Genomic DNA, 17,954 nt, shown 5'->3' on the forward strand with positions numbered 1-17,954 from the left:
CAGCTATGCTTATGTCACTTAATTCTACCTCTCATTCAATCCTGATGATCCAACGATAACTATGAGCATCTTAGCTTGTCTAACAGACATTTCTTGCTGGATGAAGGGCTATCACCTTCAACTCAACCTTGCCAAGACAGAACTGCTTGTTGTTCAATCAGTCCCAATGTTTCATCACTATTTCACCATCCAGTTAGGCACATCAACCATAACTCCTTAAACAGCCAGAAACCTTGGGCTTATGACTGATGATCAGCTGACTTTCTCAGACCACATTGCTAAAACATTCTGGTCCTGTAGATTTGCTTTATTCAACAATCACAAAGATCAGGCCCTTTCTCTCAGAACATGCTGCACAACTCCTTGTTCAAGCTCTTATTCTTTCCAGGCTGGACTATTGCAATGTTCTCTTGGCAGGTACTCCAGCTTCTTTTATCAAACCTTTACAATTAATCCAGAACGTAGCAGCAAGATTAATTTTTAATGAACCAAAAATAATGCACTTCACTCATCAGTTTATCAATTTGCACTGGCTACAAATAGCTGCTCGCATAAAATTAAAGCCATTAATGTTTGCCAACTAAACCACCACTGGCTCTGCACCCCTTCACCTAACTTCATTACTTCAGAAATATGTGCCCTCTAGAAGCTTGCAGTCTTCAAATGAATGTTGCTTTATTGTGCCATCCTAAAAAGGCTCAAAGTCACTTTCAAAGACTTTGAAATTAAATGTTCCCTCCTGCTGGAATGACCTGCACAACTCAATCCAAGCAGCGGAGTCATCTTCAAGAATCAGCTAAAAACACATATCTTCCTTCTTTTTTGACCCTCTAACTCTAGCACACTATTCTAACTCTTCATTTAAAAAAAAAAAGCATGCCCCTTTAAGACTTCCACTATTAGTTTACTAACAGCTAGTTAAAAAAAAAAATCCCTAGTTTCTCTTATCTTTTTGTATTCTAGCTAGGTTGTTTTATATAAATGTATTACTACAGTTAACAAATCAAAAAAGGCCTCCAACAATAGCTTGCTCTTCTTTTCTTATTCTCTCTTTTTTAATTATATAATTTAAAAAAACCTTGCTACATGTACTGCATTAAGCTAACGGAGACTTGTTATAGCACTTGCATATCATTGCTCTTTAGTTGATTGTGATAGCTTCCATTGTCCTCCCTTTGGATAAAAGTGTCTGCTAAATTACTAAATGTAAATACTATATGCAAACTTGTTTCTGCGGCAAATGTTAACGTTCAGCAATTATTACTCTAGTCTCCAGTATCAAATTATCCTTAAAATAAAATAAAAATTAAGTCTTGAGTGATTGCTGCTGAAAATTCAGCTGTCACATAAAGGAGCTCACACAATCAATTTAGGTCAAACCAGATACATATTTAAATTGCATTTGCAATAAATCCATCATAAACCATGTCATAACTAAAATGAAAATTCATTATTCATATCCATCTCAACAGTCCAAATGAATACTCATCAACATCTTTTTAAATTATAAAAGGATCATAGTTTTATTGAGATTAAGGCACAGTACAGTACTTCAATTGTATGTAATAACCTTAAGATGCTCATTTCTATTGATTTCTCTCTCTGGATTGTAGCAGGTGATGGGTCATGTAGTCAAACTCTAGGCTACTGGTAAAGGCTTTTTCTACAGTATTGCCCCAATATATCAGTTACGGTTTAGTGTAGCGTATGTATTTTTTCCCAGAAGGCACCTCTTTTAGGGTAAAACCTGCTGGGAAAAGTTTGTTGGCTTCTTCATCTGACAAAGAAGGGATGACCATGACTTCTTGACCAGGCTTAAACAAAAAACAAAAAAAAAACAAATAAATTTTACTTTGACCACTCTGACCACATAAGAAAAAAAAATTAAATTAGGGACTCTTACATACAGTAAAGGAAGAAAGGCTGTATCTTACCTTCCAGTCCACAGGTGTGGCCACCTTCTTTGTTGCGGTCAGCTGTAGAGAGTCTATGACACGGAGAATCTCATCGAAATTGCGCCCTGTAGTGGCTGGATAGAGAATGGACAGCTTCAGCCTCTTATCAGGGCCAACGACAAACACCTGAAATATAATGAATATGGTAAGTGCAGATAGAAATAAAACCCTTTTAGTTTCATAATTGGTGGCTTAATGAAAAAACACCATACTAATCCGATTCAGTGACCGTATAACAGTATAAACAACAGCATCAAATATCTTGATGTACCGATATAGATCTGTCTTTTGGCAGGTTTCTTAGAGTTTTCTGGTATTGACAACTTTCGTTGTTAAGCTGCTAAAGTACATGCTGTAGCAAAAACCAGATTAATTCTGCGGGCACATGGAGCAATGGAAGCGTTACATGCAGCAGAACATCAACAGTTTCACAATCACCTGTCCTGTTCAGGCATTGGCCTCGACCAAGACATGTAAAGCAATGGTTCGCAAACTTTTTGACTCCAAATCCCACTTAGATGTCATTTATAAACCGACTTGTACCGTCAGGTTTGCTTCAGGGAAATTATTATTATTTTATTTTTTTAAGAAGTTTCCCAATGGAAACCTCGACAAGACTCACACCGGTTTCACACATACTCCGTCTGCAGTGTGTATGCAGACCGTGTGCGTTTCATGTGGTGCAGAAGCAGCACGGACTCATACTCATTGTGCTATCGCACAGGACGCTTTTTCAGTCCGCTACTCGGTACGTAAACGATCGCTGCACTGCTGCAGATACACCGCTCTTGGAACACACTGATGGACCGCAACCGTGTGAACGCTGGAATAAATACACAATGTATACGCACTGCAGACGGATTATGTGCAAAACAGGCGTAAGGTTGTTTGCACCTTGTGCAATGTGGAATTCATTTACACCCTTCTCAAGCAGTTTGTGATGCATTTTGGAAACAGGAGATGAGCCTCTGGTCTAATACACCACCTGTCTTGAGAAACCCCTTCTCAAAGACTTACTTTTAGTCGTCATTTTATTTGGGTAGCACACATATTCTGAATGCCTTCAGCAGAATACAAATGAGCCATTTTAATCTAGATTAATTCCAAGATTACAGTGAGATTAATCTAGATTTAAAAAAAAAAAAAAAAAAAAAAAACCTATGCCCACCACTAGTTAATATTTAAATATAAATTATTAATACTTATTGAGACCCCCTGATTATGAGCCAGTGTTATTTTGGTATCACGAAGATACTGTTACAGCTCTAGAATTTTATTATTTTTAATTATTTTATTTTCCATTTTTACTTTAAACATTTTTAAAGTCATTTTGTTGTGAAAATGTTTCATTATTATTTGTTTTAAAAGGGCTACATTGTTCTTTTTTTAGTTTTTTTTTTTAGTTATTGTTATAGTTATTAAATGCTGCCTTGGCAACTAGAAAAATAAAATTCAGTTCACTTTTTTCTCAGTAACTCATTTTTGAACAGTAGTGCATGAGATTTTGGTTAAGAAATTAGTATAATAAAGCTAAAAAATATTTCAGCAATTTTGATAAATCCCCTTTAAAAAAATTAAAAATAAATACATTATAAAATGTAACATTTATTGAAATTCTTTACAAATAAATCAAGCAGATTATGTGTCAGCACTTGATTATTTATTTTTGCATTTATATTGGTTTTAAAATATCAAGTTCATTTTTTTTATATAGTTATTTTAGTATACAATTATACAAATTACAAGTGCTGCTTTGGCAACTAGCTGAAATAAAATTAGTTACATATTAGATTGTAATTTCATTTGAAGTAACAAAAAAAAAAAAAAAAAAAAAAAAAACTTGGTTTAAGTTTTTGTTAACGTCAAAAACCCTGTTGAGAACAATTAAAGCATGGTTGCGGTGGAAACTCACACAGCGGGCAGTGAGGGGCATCCCATCTTTATCCCTCTCATCAGGGTCCAGCATCCCCAGTAAGACCGATAACTCCCTCTTGTCATCTGCGATGATGGGGAAAGGCATGGCACAGCAGGCTTTGTCTTGGTTAAAAGACATGATGTCCTAGAGAGAACAAGAGATACAGAAATATCAAGTCATATTCACCGTTTTTTCAGATTTCAGTCAGTCATCCTTACGTGTGAAGCCTTGTTGGATGAAACGGCAAATAATTTTTTTTTTGGGAAAAATCAACAAAAAAAAATCATTTAAAATATGTTTTACAATTAATAGCATTACAGCATATACACATCTGGATATTCGTATACGAGTAAAGGGTGTTGTGGTTCACCAGTGACTAACATCGCACAAAACCCATTCTCTTGTGGGAACCGGGTGTATGCAACATTCACATGAATTAGAAAACAAGTTCAGCCAAATGCACATGAGGGTGTGAAAGTACTGCATGTCTTTAGATCCAGTACAAGAGTTAGTGTTAAAACAGTCAACCGTAAAATAATGTGCCTCAATGCTTTACAAACTAGTTCTTAATGCATGAGTTATGATGAAACGTTTGGCCAAGTTCAGACCCTTGGAAAGCCAGATGTCTTGTAACGTAATCAACCCTTTTGTTAAACTGTCCAGTGAGAATTTCAGGGATGGTATTAGGATTACAAATTAAATGTAATTTAGGGATTTAGTTTAATTTCAAAATCTATTCCTTTGCTGCAAAGCTGAATTTTCAGCATCATTACTCCAGTCTTCAGCGTCACGTGATCCTTCAGAAATCATTAAGACATTTCAAACACTGAAATCTGTTGAGCGGCTTGATAATTTGGGAAAAGAGTGATGTATTTTATTCCGGATTCTTTGAAGAATAGAAGGTTCAAAAGAACAGCTTACATTTGAAATCGAAATCATTTGAAATATTCTAAATATATTTACTATTACTGTTGATCAATGTCATGCATCCTTAAAGGGATGGTTCACTTTCAAATAAAATTTTGGTATGTTTTAGTCTTTGTTTCCGCAGTAGTTTCCATTTTGATGTTTTTAGGTCAAACCGTTCTTGACTGTGACTCAAATAATGGAGGTCTATGGTCACAACCTCAAAGAGCATGCACAGAGGAGTCCAAATTAAACAATTGCCCATCGTTAGTACACATTGATGATCTAAGACATGAACGAGCAGTTAGTGTAAGAAAACGAACCGTATTTAAATAGTTTTACCTCTTGTACACAACAACGTCTAACTGATATGAGTGTGCCCTGATGTGACTTTAGTGCGTGCTCTGGCTTAGTCTGCGCAACCACGGATCTCTTGCATGCACGTCACTCATGGTTTACCACACCAATCTGCACTGTCTGAAATATAATGCAGTAATTGTAATTAATTTTTTTATAATGCACCCTATAATCATTCCGATTATAATAAAAAGACAACACATTCACTCTATTGACAGCGTCCCATTGAGTCCCTCTGGCATTGGACAGCGCCTCCAGTTTATACTTTGCAAACTAAACCTGCAAAACGCTGCATCTCAACAGCGGCGAAAACTCAGGATCTTCAGTCAGGCAGGTAGGTGTGTGATGCGATACTGTCAATGTCCTCGTCCTCGTCTTGTAGTTGTTCCATTCGTGACAACATATGCTCCCCACTCCTGTTGGCATCTCACAACACTTGCTACTAAAACACCACCAATTTTGAAGAGATATCGCAGCTGCTGCAGCTGATGTGTATTCTGGTTTCAAATAAATATGGTTGTTAAAAAAAAAAAAATTCAACGTTGTCTGTTGATATATTGAAATAGTCTTCCATTGCAATTTCCTGTACGTCTAAATAGGTTTAAATCTTCACAGTGAAAGGTAACACTTCCGAAATCTGTGTAAACCAAAGACCGTAAGTGTAAACAATGAGTGACGTTGTAACGGTGGCTGCCCCAAAAAGAATGGTACTTCATAAATGTATATTTAATTTAAATTGTTCGGGCGCCAGACAAGCAAAACTTGTCAAGAAAATAAAATATTTATTTATTTATTTATTTATAATGCGTAACTAATTTCGGTTTCCCCGTAAATAGCTCAAGCCACGGTTACACAACAACAGAAAATATGTTTTAAGGGAAAAAAAAAAAAGGTTTCCAAAAAAAAAACTACATGAAGTTAAATTTTCACACCATTTGTATTTTTTTTCCGTTACTTCACATAACAAATGACAGAAGAAAGTGTAAACAGAAAGTAACAATATTGCGGTTCAAGTTCAATTCAAGATTTCATAAACAAATCACAAAATCACGAGAGTCCTTGATTCACAAGTGTCTTAAAGTTCGTTTTCCTCTTTAAAGTTCTCTTCTTTTTACATGTTCAATTTTAATCAAAGGGAAAAAAAACGAGAAGAAAAAAAAAACACAACAAAGAAAACTAAATAATCCCAACGAGTGTTTGTGTATGGGTGTATGCGTGTGCAATGAGAGTATGTGTGTGTGTGTGTGTGTGTGGTGGCTGTGGGAAGTCCGTGTAGCGGCCGCTAATCCCGGGCCGGGGACAGAGTACGTGAGGTTAACAAATTATGGACAACATCACTAGTACCTGAGGCAGGCGAACGAACCAGTCTGGATTGTGTATCCCCAGGCAGGCGACCGAACCATGTAGTAGAGCTCAATTTCTCCGACACTTCGGCGATCGCACCCAGTCAGCGCATGCACAGATTCCAGCACAAAACAGCAACGACCTTCAGGTAGCGTGCGTCCCATTCCAATACAACCTACACGTGTGTTTTGTTTTTACTTCCCTCCCCTTCACTTCCGTTTCTAAACTCGCTTTTATATTAAATTTCCTTCATTGATTTCCGCCCATTAGAAAAAGTGAAAAGCTGGCATGGATTTCTTCCAAATCGCCACACTCTCCCTCCCTGGAGAAAACAACCTATGGTTGTTGAAATATTAATCATATTTAAAATCCAATGAAATGAATAAAATCCTCATCATCAGACGATTCATTGAATATTTGGCAGAGTCTTTTCTTCTCCTGGCTTTCCAGCTCTTCAGCCGTGGGAAAGCATGGTTTCAGGTTGCACACATGCACTATGCGAACATCTTCGCCAGTGGACTCTAGCACTACTCGATAATTCAATGGACCCATCTGCTTTATGACACGGTAGGGGCCTTTCCATTTCTGAGCCAATTTTGCAGTGAAGTGATGTTGTGCACTAGACTGGGGAAAAGTCCTCATCCACACACGATCCTTTTCCTTGTATGTAACCTCTCGTCTTTTTTTATTATAATTCCGAAGCTGTCTCTTTTGTGCTTTTTTGCAGCATTCCATGGCCTTGGTCTGAAGCTCAGTTAGATGGTGGACTGTATCGTAAGATAGACAATCTGGAGTTATATTCTTGCCATGTAACAACTTGTCCATGGGACTTTGCAGTTTCCTTCCCAAATGAAGCTCTGCAGGGGTCATCCCAATCGTTTCCTGGACAGCTGAATTAATAGCGAAACGGAGTTCAGGTAAGTATTGGTCCCATTTCCTGTGATTATTGTCCACATAGGCAGAAATCATGCATTTGAGCGTACGATTTACCCTCTCTGTCATATTTGTTTGTGGATGGTATGACGTCGTCAATTTAGGTTTGATACTCCACTTTTGACAGAGTTCTCTGAACAATGATGACACAAATTGTGTTCCTCTATCCGACAGAATGAAGTCCGGTACCCCCCAACGGGTTAGAATTTCCTTCCGAAGAAGTAATGCAACAGTCTGAGCTTTAGCGTTGCGCATGGGAAAACATTCCACCCACCGGGAGTAATAGTCTACAACGACTAAGAGGTACTCATTTTGCTGTGTGCTGCGTGGCATTGGGCCCATAATGTCCACTCCAAGCATCTCGTTGGAATGGGTGGTGGTGACTTGTTGTAGTTTGCCCACAGGTTTCTGATTTTCTCCCTTAAGAGTCTGGCATTTGACACATTTTTTAACATGGTGTTTTATGTCAGTCCACATTCCAGGCCAGAATGCAACATCATGGATACGCTTGTAGGTCTTATAAATACCTACATGACCGCTCCAGGGATTTGCGTGGTAGTGGTGTAGAATGGACGACACAAGGCTGTTAGGAATGTACACTCTGTAATGAACTTTATTGTTTGGCAGGTGAGTTTTGTGATAGAGTTTATCTTCCACTACCTCATACTGATCTTTTAGAGGGGAATCATTTTCTGCAAGTGCTTGAAGTGTTTTGATGATGTGAGGGTCTTTGTGCTGTTCCTCCCAGATTGTGGCTGGAGACATCGGAAACTCAGCATTCTCCTGCTGGTCTTGGTTGGTGTACAGGTTACAGCTGGTACGAATCCGAGACAGAGCATCAGGTGCCATATTTAGTTTTCCTTTGCGATATTCAATGATAAAATCAAATCTCTGAAGTCGCAAGGCCCACCGGATAAGGCGACTCTTGGTTTTTGTGGAAGAAATTACCCATTGCAAGGCTGAGTGGTCTGTGATGACGGTGAACAATTTGTGCTCTAGGTAGTGCTGCCATTTTTCCAGGGCCGAAATTACAGCCAAACACTCTTTTTCGGTGGCTGTATAATTGGTCTCCGCTTTGTTCAGGGTTCTGCTGGCATAAGCAATAACTTGTTCTAAACCCTTTTCCTTGCGCTGGGTCAGCACAGCACCCAAACCAGTGTCACTGGCATCAGTGTAAACAGTAAAAGGCAATTGAAGGTCCGGATGGCCAAGAATGGGAGGAGAGGTTAGACAGCATTTCAAATGTTCAAAGGCTTGCTGACATGGTGGTGACCAGAGGAATGAACATCCTTTTTTTTTCAGTGCATTGATGGGTTCAGCGATCCTGGAGAAGTTTGGTACAAACCGGTGGTACCACCCGGCTAACCCCAGGAAGCGCTGGACCTCCTTGATGTTGGTGGGCACAGGGTATTCCCGTATAGCCTCCACTTTACTTGGGTCTGCAGCTATGCCTTGGACGTTGACAATGTGTCCCAGAAAGGTTATTTCTTTAAGACAGAACTTGCTTTTTTTTAAATTAATGGTGAGGCCAGCCATTTGCAGTTTATGGAGGACAGCCTGGAGGTCGGAGAAGTGCTGGGCTACAGATGGTGAGTAAATAATTATGTCGTCAATGTAGACAAAGCAGATGTTTCCACGCAATTCTCCTAGAACCGTCTCCATTAGTCTTTGGAAGGTTGCTGGGGCATTTTTTAACCCAAACGGCATAACATTAAACTGAAACAATCCTGATGGAGTTGTGAAAGCAGTTTTTGGTTTACTTTCTTGATCCATGTTCACCTGCCAGTAGCCACTGTTAAGGTCAATCGTGGAAAAGATGGCGGCTCCAGATAGGGACTCTAAGATCTCAGTGATGTTGGGTAAAGGGTAAGCATCATTCTCTGTAATGGCATTAACTTTCCTGTAGTCCACACAAAACCTGAGGCTTCCGTCTTTTTTAGGGAGCAAGACGACAGGTGAGGCCCATCCAGAATGTGATGGTTCTACGATGCCGGCAGTCAACATCTCTTCCAGTTGCTCTGTAATGACAGCTTGTTTGGCAGGTGTTGTACGGTACGGTCTTTGTTTTATAGGCACTTGGTGGGTAGTATATATGTGATGCTGTGTAACTTCGGTACGTCCCAGGCGAAGGGTACAAACTTGAGGGTTTGACTCGAGGATCTGCAGTAACTGTTGCTTTCCTTCCGGAGGTAAGTGGGCATGCTGTACAGCAGTGTCAATTAGTGTCTTGTCATCCAGATAGGCTGGTTGAACCATGTTAAGTTGAGGAGGAGGAACAGAAGATAGTAGAGAGAGACTGCTGGAGTTTTTACTTCCAATCTTTCCCCTTGGATGTTGGGAGCTGATAACTGGTACACTGGCATTTGTTGGCTGGAAAGGATAATACTCTTTAGGATTGGACTGAAATGAATACTTTTGATCTGCAACATTGATCTGCAGCCCACTGGAAAAGATAAGGTCCAGTCCTAACACGACTGCATAGGCCAGGGCTTTGGCTGATAGAACCACAGCAGATATGGTGAATATTTTTTTATGTAGGGTAATTGGCAAGTTTACCCAACCTAAAGGAATTTCTGCTTCCCCATTGGCGAGGTAGAGTGGACCCTGGGTCCATGGATTGAGTTTTTGTGAAGAGAGTTCCTTCCAGAGATTCTCATGTAGAAGGGTGTAGCTAGCCCCAGTATCAACAATGGCTTTTCCCTTCCAGGTACCAATACAGAGTGGTATCACTAACTGTTGTGGAACAATTTCAGTAGGTGGTGTTTTCTTACCAGTTGTGGGTGACTTCTGAGGAAAGGTTGCAGACACAGAGCGATTGCCAGGTGGACCAGTACCTTTAGAAGCTGGAAATGTTGTCCGCTTGCTATTAGAGGAAAGGTGTTTGCTGGTGGACTGAGGTGACTGGGACTGAGAAGAGACAAAGTGAGGACAGTGGCCAGGGGAGTGATGGCCTTTACATCGCCAGCATTGCACTAAAGGCTTCTCTGCCGGGTGGTTGGCAATAGGTCTTTGAGGCATGGATAAGGGTTGCTTAGAACTCACACGTTTTTCATATTGCAGTTGTTGTTCGTAGTCTTTTTCCAGCTGTTGGCCCAATTTCACAAGTTCATCGACTGTGTTCACCCGACTGCGAATCTGGCTTGCAAGATAGGGGTTCATATTTTTTAAAATCATTTTCACCAATTCACTGTCCGCCAAGGAGGGCTTCCACCTTTTGCAGAGAGCTCTGTATGTAAATGCAAAGTCTCTAATGCTCTCTCTTTCTCCCCGTGTTCGTGTCCTTACCCGTTCAGCCAACTCATCTTCATAATCCTCTGAGAGGAAAGCAGCTTCAAATTCTTCCCACGTGGTTATTGAGGATCGTGCAACTTCCCACCAGTCCCGGGCAGTACCGTAAAGGACAGTGCGGAAAGTGGCCAGAATGTCAGCATCAGTAAGAGGATGTAACGCTAAGAAATCCTGACATCGAGTTAGATAGAGCAAGGGGTCCATGTCATCTGACTGTCTCCCAAAAGTAGGAAATGTAATCTTAAGATGATCACTCTTTACAACAGGAGCAGGAAGCAAAGGAGCGGTCACTGGTGATACAGCTGAAACTGGAGCGTTAAGAGGCAAAGGTGAGTAATCTCTTGTCTGCAGGTCAGTCATTTGTTTCTCTTGCTTTTCGAGTCTATCAAGTTCAGTTTGTAAGCTCTTTACAGTTGCACACAATGTGTTTGTGATTTGGGTACACTGGGTGAGCTCTGTAGATAACTGATCATGATTTCTTTGATGGGTTACCAGGTAGGATTTGAGGTCTTGCTGAAACTCCACTTGAAGTTGGTCGATCATAAACCGCACTTCAGACACATATGTAGTCTCAGCTCTGTGAAGTTCATCAGAAATCATAACTTTAAGTGATTTAGTGAGTTGATCAGCCTCTTCCTTCACATGCTTCTTACTTTCAGAAATGTGGGTGAGCACTTCTTGTTGATTGTGCTTGAGTTTATCAGCAAGGTTAGAAATCAGGCTGTCTTGGCGTGCAGACAGGGTTTTAAGTTCTATGGCAAGTTCACCAATGGTTTTCTCATGGGTTTGCATATGTTGTGTCAACGTTTCCCAGTTTTCTTTAACTTGAGTGAGTTGATGCATTCCTTTTCCAGGAGTTGATAGGATACCAGGCAAGTCCTGCTGTGCCGCCGAAGATTGAGATGAAGGGTCAAGTAATGTACATATCTGCATAGAGTCGCCATTCGGTTCCTCCTCCCAGATGAAGGGTTGAACAGGAGTACTGCCAGCTAGTGGTGAAGTTGCAAACCGCACCTGGGTTCCTGGTACATCAGTGGTGCTGGCTTGAGTAGGAGTGACATGGAGAGGAACACGAGAGAGTCCAGGTGGAGAAAGTAGAGGACGAGGTGCTGGAGGCCAGACTGGGGTAGCAACATCGGGTGCCGGTGGTTCAATCTCCACAAAAGTGGATGGAGAGAGAGGAGTGGTAGCCATGTTTGATTGTCAATGTATGTGTAGTCAGTGTAAAAATGTAGTGAAATGTACGTTGAGTGAAAAAAAAACCAAACAAACAACAATGTACAAATGTTTGAAAAAAAAAAAAAAATTGGAACAGAATACTCTAACAGTTCAGTGTGAAATGTCTGTCCAGTTGTCCAATTCACACTACAATTCCCTTAATTTCACAAACAATAATAAGATTTCAATAACACAAATGATTATTTCCCCAGCTTTCACATTAATTAGGTCAATCAGTATAGCAGCAAGACAACTAAGGGGTAACAATTATATATTTAACAACGTGTAAGTTCATGAACAAAAAAAAATCTTCCCACAAAACCCTTCAATAAAGAAAACGGTTTCAGTTCAGTATACATTTCACAAACACAAAAATATGCAGTTTTAAGTGACAATAACCAACACTCAAGTAATCCTTTAGGGAAACTTTAATTCAAAGTTCCAGTGACCCGTTTAAGTGGTCACGATATATGTTTAAGTTTCAAGTCGTCCAGGTTTATCAAAGCGTTTAATTTTCAGGTCCCTGTTTGGGCGCCATTTATGTAACGGTGGCTGCCCCAAAAAGAATGGTACTTCATAAATGTATATTTAATTTAAATTGTTCGGGCGCCAGACAAGCAAAACTTGTCAAGAAAATAAAATATTTATTTATTTATTTATTTATTTATTTATAATGCGTAACTAATTTCGGTTTCCCCGTAAATAGCTCAAGCCACGGTTACACAACAACAGAAAATATGTTTTAAGGAAAAAAAAAAAAAAGGTTTCCAAAAAAAAACTACATGAAGTTAAATTTTCACACCATTTGTATTTTTTTTCCGTTACTTCACATAACAAATGACAGAAGAAAGTGTAAACAGAAAGTAACAATATTGCGGTTCAAGTTCAATTCAAGATTTCATAAACAAATCACGAGAGTCCTTGATTCACAAGTGTCTTAAAGTTCGTTTTCCTCTTTAAAGTTCTCTTCTTTTTACATGTTCAATTTTAATCAAAGGGAAAAAAAACGAGAAGAAAAAAAAACACAACAAAGAAAACTAAATAATCCCAACGAGTGTTTGTGTATGGGTGTATGCGTGTGCAATGGGAGTATGTGTGTGTGTGTGTGTGTGTGTGTGTGTGGTGGCTGTGGGAAGTCCGTGTAGCGGCCGCTAATCCCGGGCCGGGGACAGAGTACGTGAGGTTGACAAATGATGGACAACATCACTAGTACCTGAGGCAGGCGAACGAACCAGTCTGGATTGTGTATCCCCAGGCAGGCGACCGAACCATGTAGTAGAGCTCAATTTCTCCGACACTTCGGCGATCGCACCCAGTCAGCGCATGCACAGATTCCAGCACAAAACAGCAACGACCTTCAGGTAGCGTGCGTCCCATTCCAATACAACCTACACGTGTGTTTTGTTTTTACTTCCCTCCCCTTCACTTCCGTTTCTAAACTCGCTTTTATATTAAATTTCCTTCATTGATTTCCGCCCATTAGAAAAAGTGAAAAGCTGGCATGGATTTCTTCCAAATCGCCACAACGTTCACACGAGAGATCACTTCCGGCGCTTTCTGCGCTTGCGCAGACTAAGCCAGAGCGCGCGCACACGTCACATCAGGAAGCACTCACGCACTCAGATCAGTTGGACGTGGTTGTGTACAAGAGCTAAAAAACAATTTAAATAACCACTCGTTTCGTGTCTTAGGTCATCAATGGGTACTTACGATGGGGAATTGTTTAATTTGGACTCCTCTGTGCATGCTCTTTGAAGTGGTGACCATAGACCTCCATTAAAGTCACAGACAAATAAATAATAAACCTAACAATTTTTTAAAAACCCCTTGAGGTAAGCTAAAACATACCAAACATTTGAAAGTGAACCATCCCTTTAATGAATGCAACCATTAATTTCAATGTTACATTTCTTTTTTTTTTTCCAAACCTCAAACTTTCCAATAGTAGTGCATATGGGATTGAGGTTAGGACAAAAAATAAAAAAAATAAAAAAGATTAATGAAGCAATAAAAATGTTAAGTCACTACAATGTAAACTAAAATTAAGATTAAAATAATTTTAAGATTATTTTAATAATATTAAAATACTAGGGGTAAAAAATAAAAAAAAATATATAGTTCAAGATTTATTTTGTAGGATGCATGCATGTAATAATCTGCAGACCTCACTCCATTTGCGGTGGTCCTCCACGCTGTCAATGGAAAGTGCGATCATCTTCACGTCACGTTTCTTAAACTCCTCGTGAAGTTTTGCAGCACGGGCTAGCTCAGTCGTACACACTGGAGTGAAGTCACGTGGGTGTGAGAACAAGATTCCCCATCTGAAGAAAGAAAAAAGAAATAAATAAATATCCATCAGATCATAATTCTGCTGTTTTGTATCCCACCTCACAGACCGTTGGATTGTGACTGTCTTTATAGGCAATTCAATTCTTCCAACCTTTTAGGCAAAAAAGAACAGCACAGCCCTTTTTCTTTTTAGTAATACACTGCATCACCAGTTAAAAAGCAGATTCTTGGCAGCACTAAATTGGCAATTTAATGAAAAGTGCAATAGATAATGGAAGATTCAGATTAAATGGTTATCGATTACAAATTCATGCTCGTTTTGGAACTAGATAAAAAGTAACAAGTGGCAGAATACAAAACAGTTGTGCCAGGAAACCATCTGACTGTAGAGACAGTTAGTAATAGTGTGTAACCATGTCACATGTTTTTCAAGTTATAAAAGAATCATTCACTCCCTGGAGACATGAATTTGAGCACGTCTCTTTTACTATCTGGGAAGTTCTGGGACCCTTCCATTAGCTAGACAAAGATAACATTAGACTTTCAGTATTGTTTAGTAGAAATGCACAGAGCAGCACTTCTTATTCAAAGGCCAACGGCTGTTTTGACTGCTGTTAAAGCCACAAGGCCAAACTCTTTGGATATCACGTCACATGATCGCCACAATGAAAGGAAACTCAAACAATTGCAAACTCTTCACAACAGTCGAAGTTCAAAAGGTGACATTTAAAATGGTCAAAAACAAGAAGGTTTCGGGAAACCGGTTTTTACGCAGTTGGGAAACACAGAATGAAGGTTTGCCAAACCCCCTCTTATTCATCACCACATCTGCTACACGCTTTCAATTTCAGCATCTTCGGCTGAAGGAACAACCTCCTAAACACATGGTGGAGGACACTTGGTTTGAAATGAGGACCAGACTCCGGTGCTCTTCTGTTAAATAATACATTAAGGGACAAATGAGGACAGTTACACAATCTGAGTATTAAGAAAGCAACTTGTTCAGGTCAGTTCATTGACCTCAGTCTGCTTAGCAAAACTTTTCCACTCTATGAAAATAAGCAGCTCATGCTGCTTTCCTGTTTTTTTTTTTTTCCTCGATTTAAAACAGATTATACCATGTATATACACTGCTGGACACATGTACAGTACATGGGTTGTAGATGCCCATTATATTCCATACATACATACATACATACAGACTATACACATTACAAAGCAAAGTATAAAATATATGATCATCACCCATAAATATTTAAATGTGGATATATAGCACATCCTAAATTACCAGCATCCATATAGTACCCTTATGCAAAGCAATAAATACTATATAGCTAAATCGTTGGTGTGACGGTTTACATGGCCGCAAAGTGTTAGCTATATTATTACAGATTTAATCTGCTGTTTTATTGCAACAAAATATGAACAACAAATCATTAACATAATGAGTTTCTGTAAAGTGGCTTTGAACCTATGTGTATTGTGCAACAGTAATAATACTGACTTAAATTATATTAAAAAAAAAAAAAAAGACATTACATTTAAAGTAAAATGAAATGAAACCGAATTTGTTGGCACAGTATGGGTGGACTTCCAAACACTTTGCCAAAATCTCAACAAAAGCCACCTTGTTAATCTTGCAGCCAATGACCAGGCACATTTTACACCCCCATCCCAAACACTTTGTAAACACATCAAAGCTGGTTTAAACCGAACACTGACATCACTGAGAAATTTGCTGTTTGTCAATTGGTTTAAGGTTCTTGCTTGACCTCATATCTGGAACTCTTTTTAAAATAGTTGCATTAACATAATGCACTAGTTAGAATTCTACAACAGTTTGTTTGTGCAAATAAGTGCATTCCTCTGCAGCAATGTCATCCCATGCAATAAAGCCAGGGTTTACACTATCATAGACTCCTAAAGATTCCTGACTGCAGATTCTTTATTGCTTAAACTTGACCTTAAGGGTCTTTCAGAGTCCCTTTAAGCTAACTCTACTGCAAGAAGTCATATTTATAAGTTATTTATACTATTACTACTAAGATTGACGAGTGCATTCGGTTTAACCCTCGACATCTATGTCGGATGTAAAGCGGATGTAAGCCGCCATATGCCACATCATAACCAGTTGTATTAATAAAGTATCGGGTCATGTTCATTTAGCACATCAGCCACCTAATCATGCGTAAATGTGTCAAACCGCAATAAAAGTAGATAGATCGTGTTCGATTAGGCCTGCTCGCTCAGAAGCAAAATTAATATATTTAGCGACTTACGAATTTCCCAAGAACTCATGAAATTTGATCTTGCCGATTGTAGTCTCTGCTTCAAAGTTAGGTAACACGTCTCCCAACAGAATCCCAGGCATGGCTGTTTTCCTTTGTACTGACTGTGTTTTAGTCAGCACGTGTGACCATGGGATGTGGTTTATATATATATCAGGAAGACAGAAGTGGGCGGGGCGACGCTTCTGATTGGATGAAACCCTGTCATTCTCAAGAGTTCAAAGATTAAACGAGGAACTTGCAATAGAAGCCTATCCATCATATAGACATGTTAGGTTAGCATATATCTCGGAACTTGAGAAAACTCTGCGTTTTTTAAAATACATTTTTTACTATTATTGTTTCGACATCATTAATAAAATATTGTATTGAGCAAATAAGACGCAACTGCATTTTTCTTCAAGACTTTTTAGTCAAAAGAATGTAGAAAAATGCAATTATGTGTTTTCTGCTTTATTAAATATTCATTGCATATGACAGAAACCACTACTGATGTAGTAGTAGAACCTTAGCAATGACAAATCTCGCCTTCTGCATCAGTTTATATATTAAGGGGGATACATATAACAGATATACATCATGGACAGTAAAAAAAAATTACAGCTTACAAATGATTTTTTTTTAATATGAGGGATGTTTTTATACATTTCTTGTTCCTGCTAGTTGAAATCAATCAGTCCTTTGCAAAAAAAAAAAAAAAAATTGAAAGGAGGGAGTAATGGAAATTATTCTTGCTTTATGAGTGTTTTTTGGTAACAGCTGACATCACGAGTAAGACATTTCCTAATCAATCAATCACCTTTATTTATATAGTGCTTTAAACAAAATACATTGCGTCAAAGCACTGAACAACATTCATTTCGAAAACAGTGTCTCAATAATGCAAAATGATAGTTAAAGGCAGTTCATCATTGAATTCAGTTATGTCATCTCTGTTCAGTTTAAATAGTGTCTGTTTTTATTTGCAATCAATTCAATGATATCGCTGTAGATGAAGTGACCCCAACTAAGCAAGCCAGAGGCGACAGCGGCAAGGAACCGAAACTCCATCGGTGACAGAATGGAGAAAAAAACCTTGGGAGAAACCAGGCTCAGTTGGGGGGCCAGTTCTCCTCTGACCAGACGAAACCAGTAGTTCAATTCCAGGCTGCAGCAAAGTCAGATTGTGCAGAAGAATCATCTGTTTCCTGTGGTCTTGTCCTGGTGGTCGTCTGAGACGAGGTCTTTACAGGGGATCTGTATCTGGGGCTCTAGTTGTCCTGGTCTCCGCTGTCTTTCAGGGCAGTAGAGGTCCTTTCTAGGTGCTGATCCACCATCTGGGCTGGATACGTACTGGATCCGGGTGACTGCAGTGACCCTCTGATCTGGATACAGACTGGATCTGGTGGCCACGGTGACCTCGGAACAAGAGAGAAACAAATATTAGCGTAGATGCCATGCTTCTAATGATGTAGAAAGTAC

General features: G+C 39.2%; 1 protein-coding gene across 1 annotated transcript; it reads right to left on the reverse strand.

The window, feature by feature from the left end:
- Positions 1-1,496: 1,496 nt before the first annotated feature.
- LOC127984347 (peroxiredoxin-6-like) lies at positions 1,497-16,658 on the reverse strand. The gene is made up of 5 exons (XM_052586959.1): positions 16,485-16,658; positions 14,081-14,237; positions 3,868-4,014; positions 1,935-2,081; positions 1,497-1,814 (listed from the first exon to the last, which is right to left on the reverse strand). The coding sequence occupies exons 1-5, from the start codon at positions 16,574-16,576 to the stop codon at positions 1,689-1,691; spliced, it is 669 nt and encodes a 222-aa protein (XP_052442919.1). The 5' UTR covers positions 16,577-16,658; the 3' UTR covers positions 1,497-1,688.
- Between the last annotated feature and the right edge of the window lie 1,296 nt (positions 16,659-17,954).

Source organism: Carassius gibelio, chromosome B20, assembly GCF_023724105.1.
Source record: "Carassius gibelio isolate Cgi1373 ecotype wild population from Czech Republic chromosome B20, carGib1.2-hapl.c, whole genome shotgun sequence".
NCBI classification, from domain to species: domain Eukaryota; kingdom Metazoa; phylum Chordata; class Actinopteri; order Cypriniformes; family Cyprinidae; genus Carassius; species Carassius gibelio.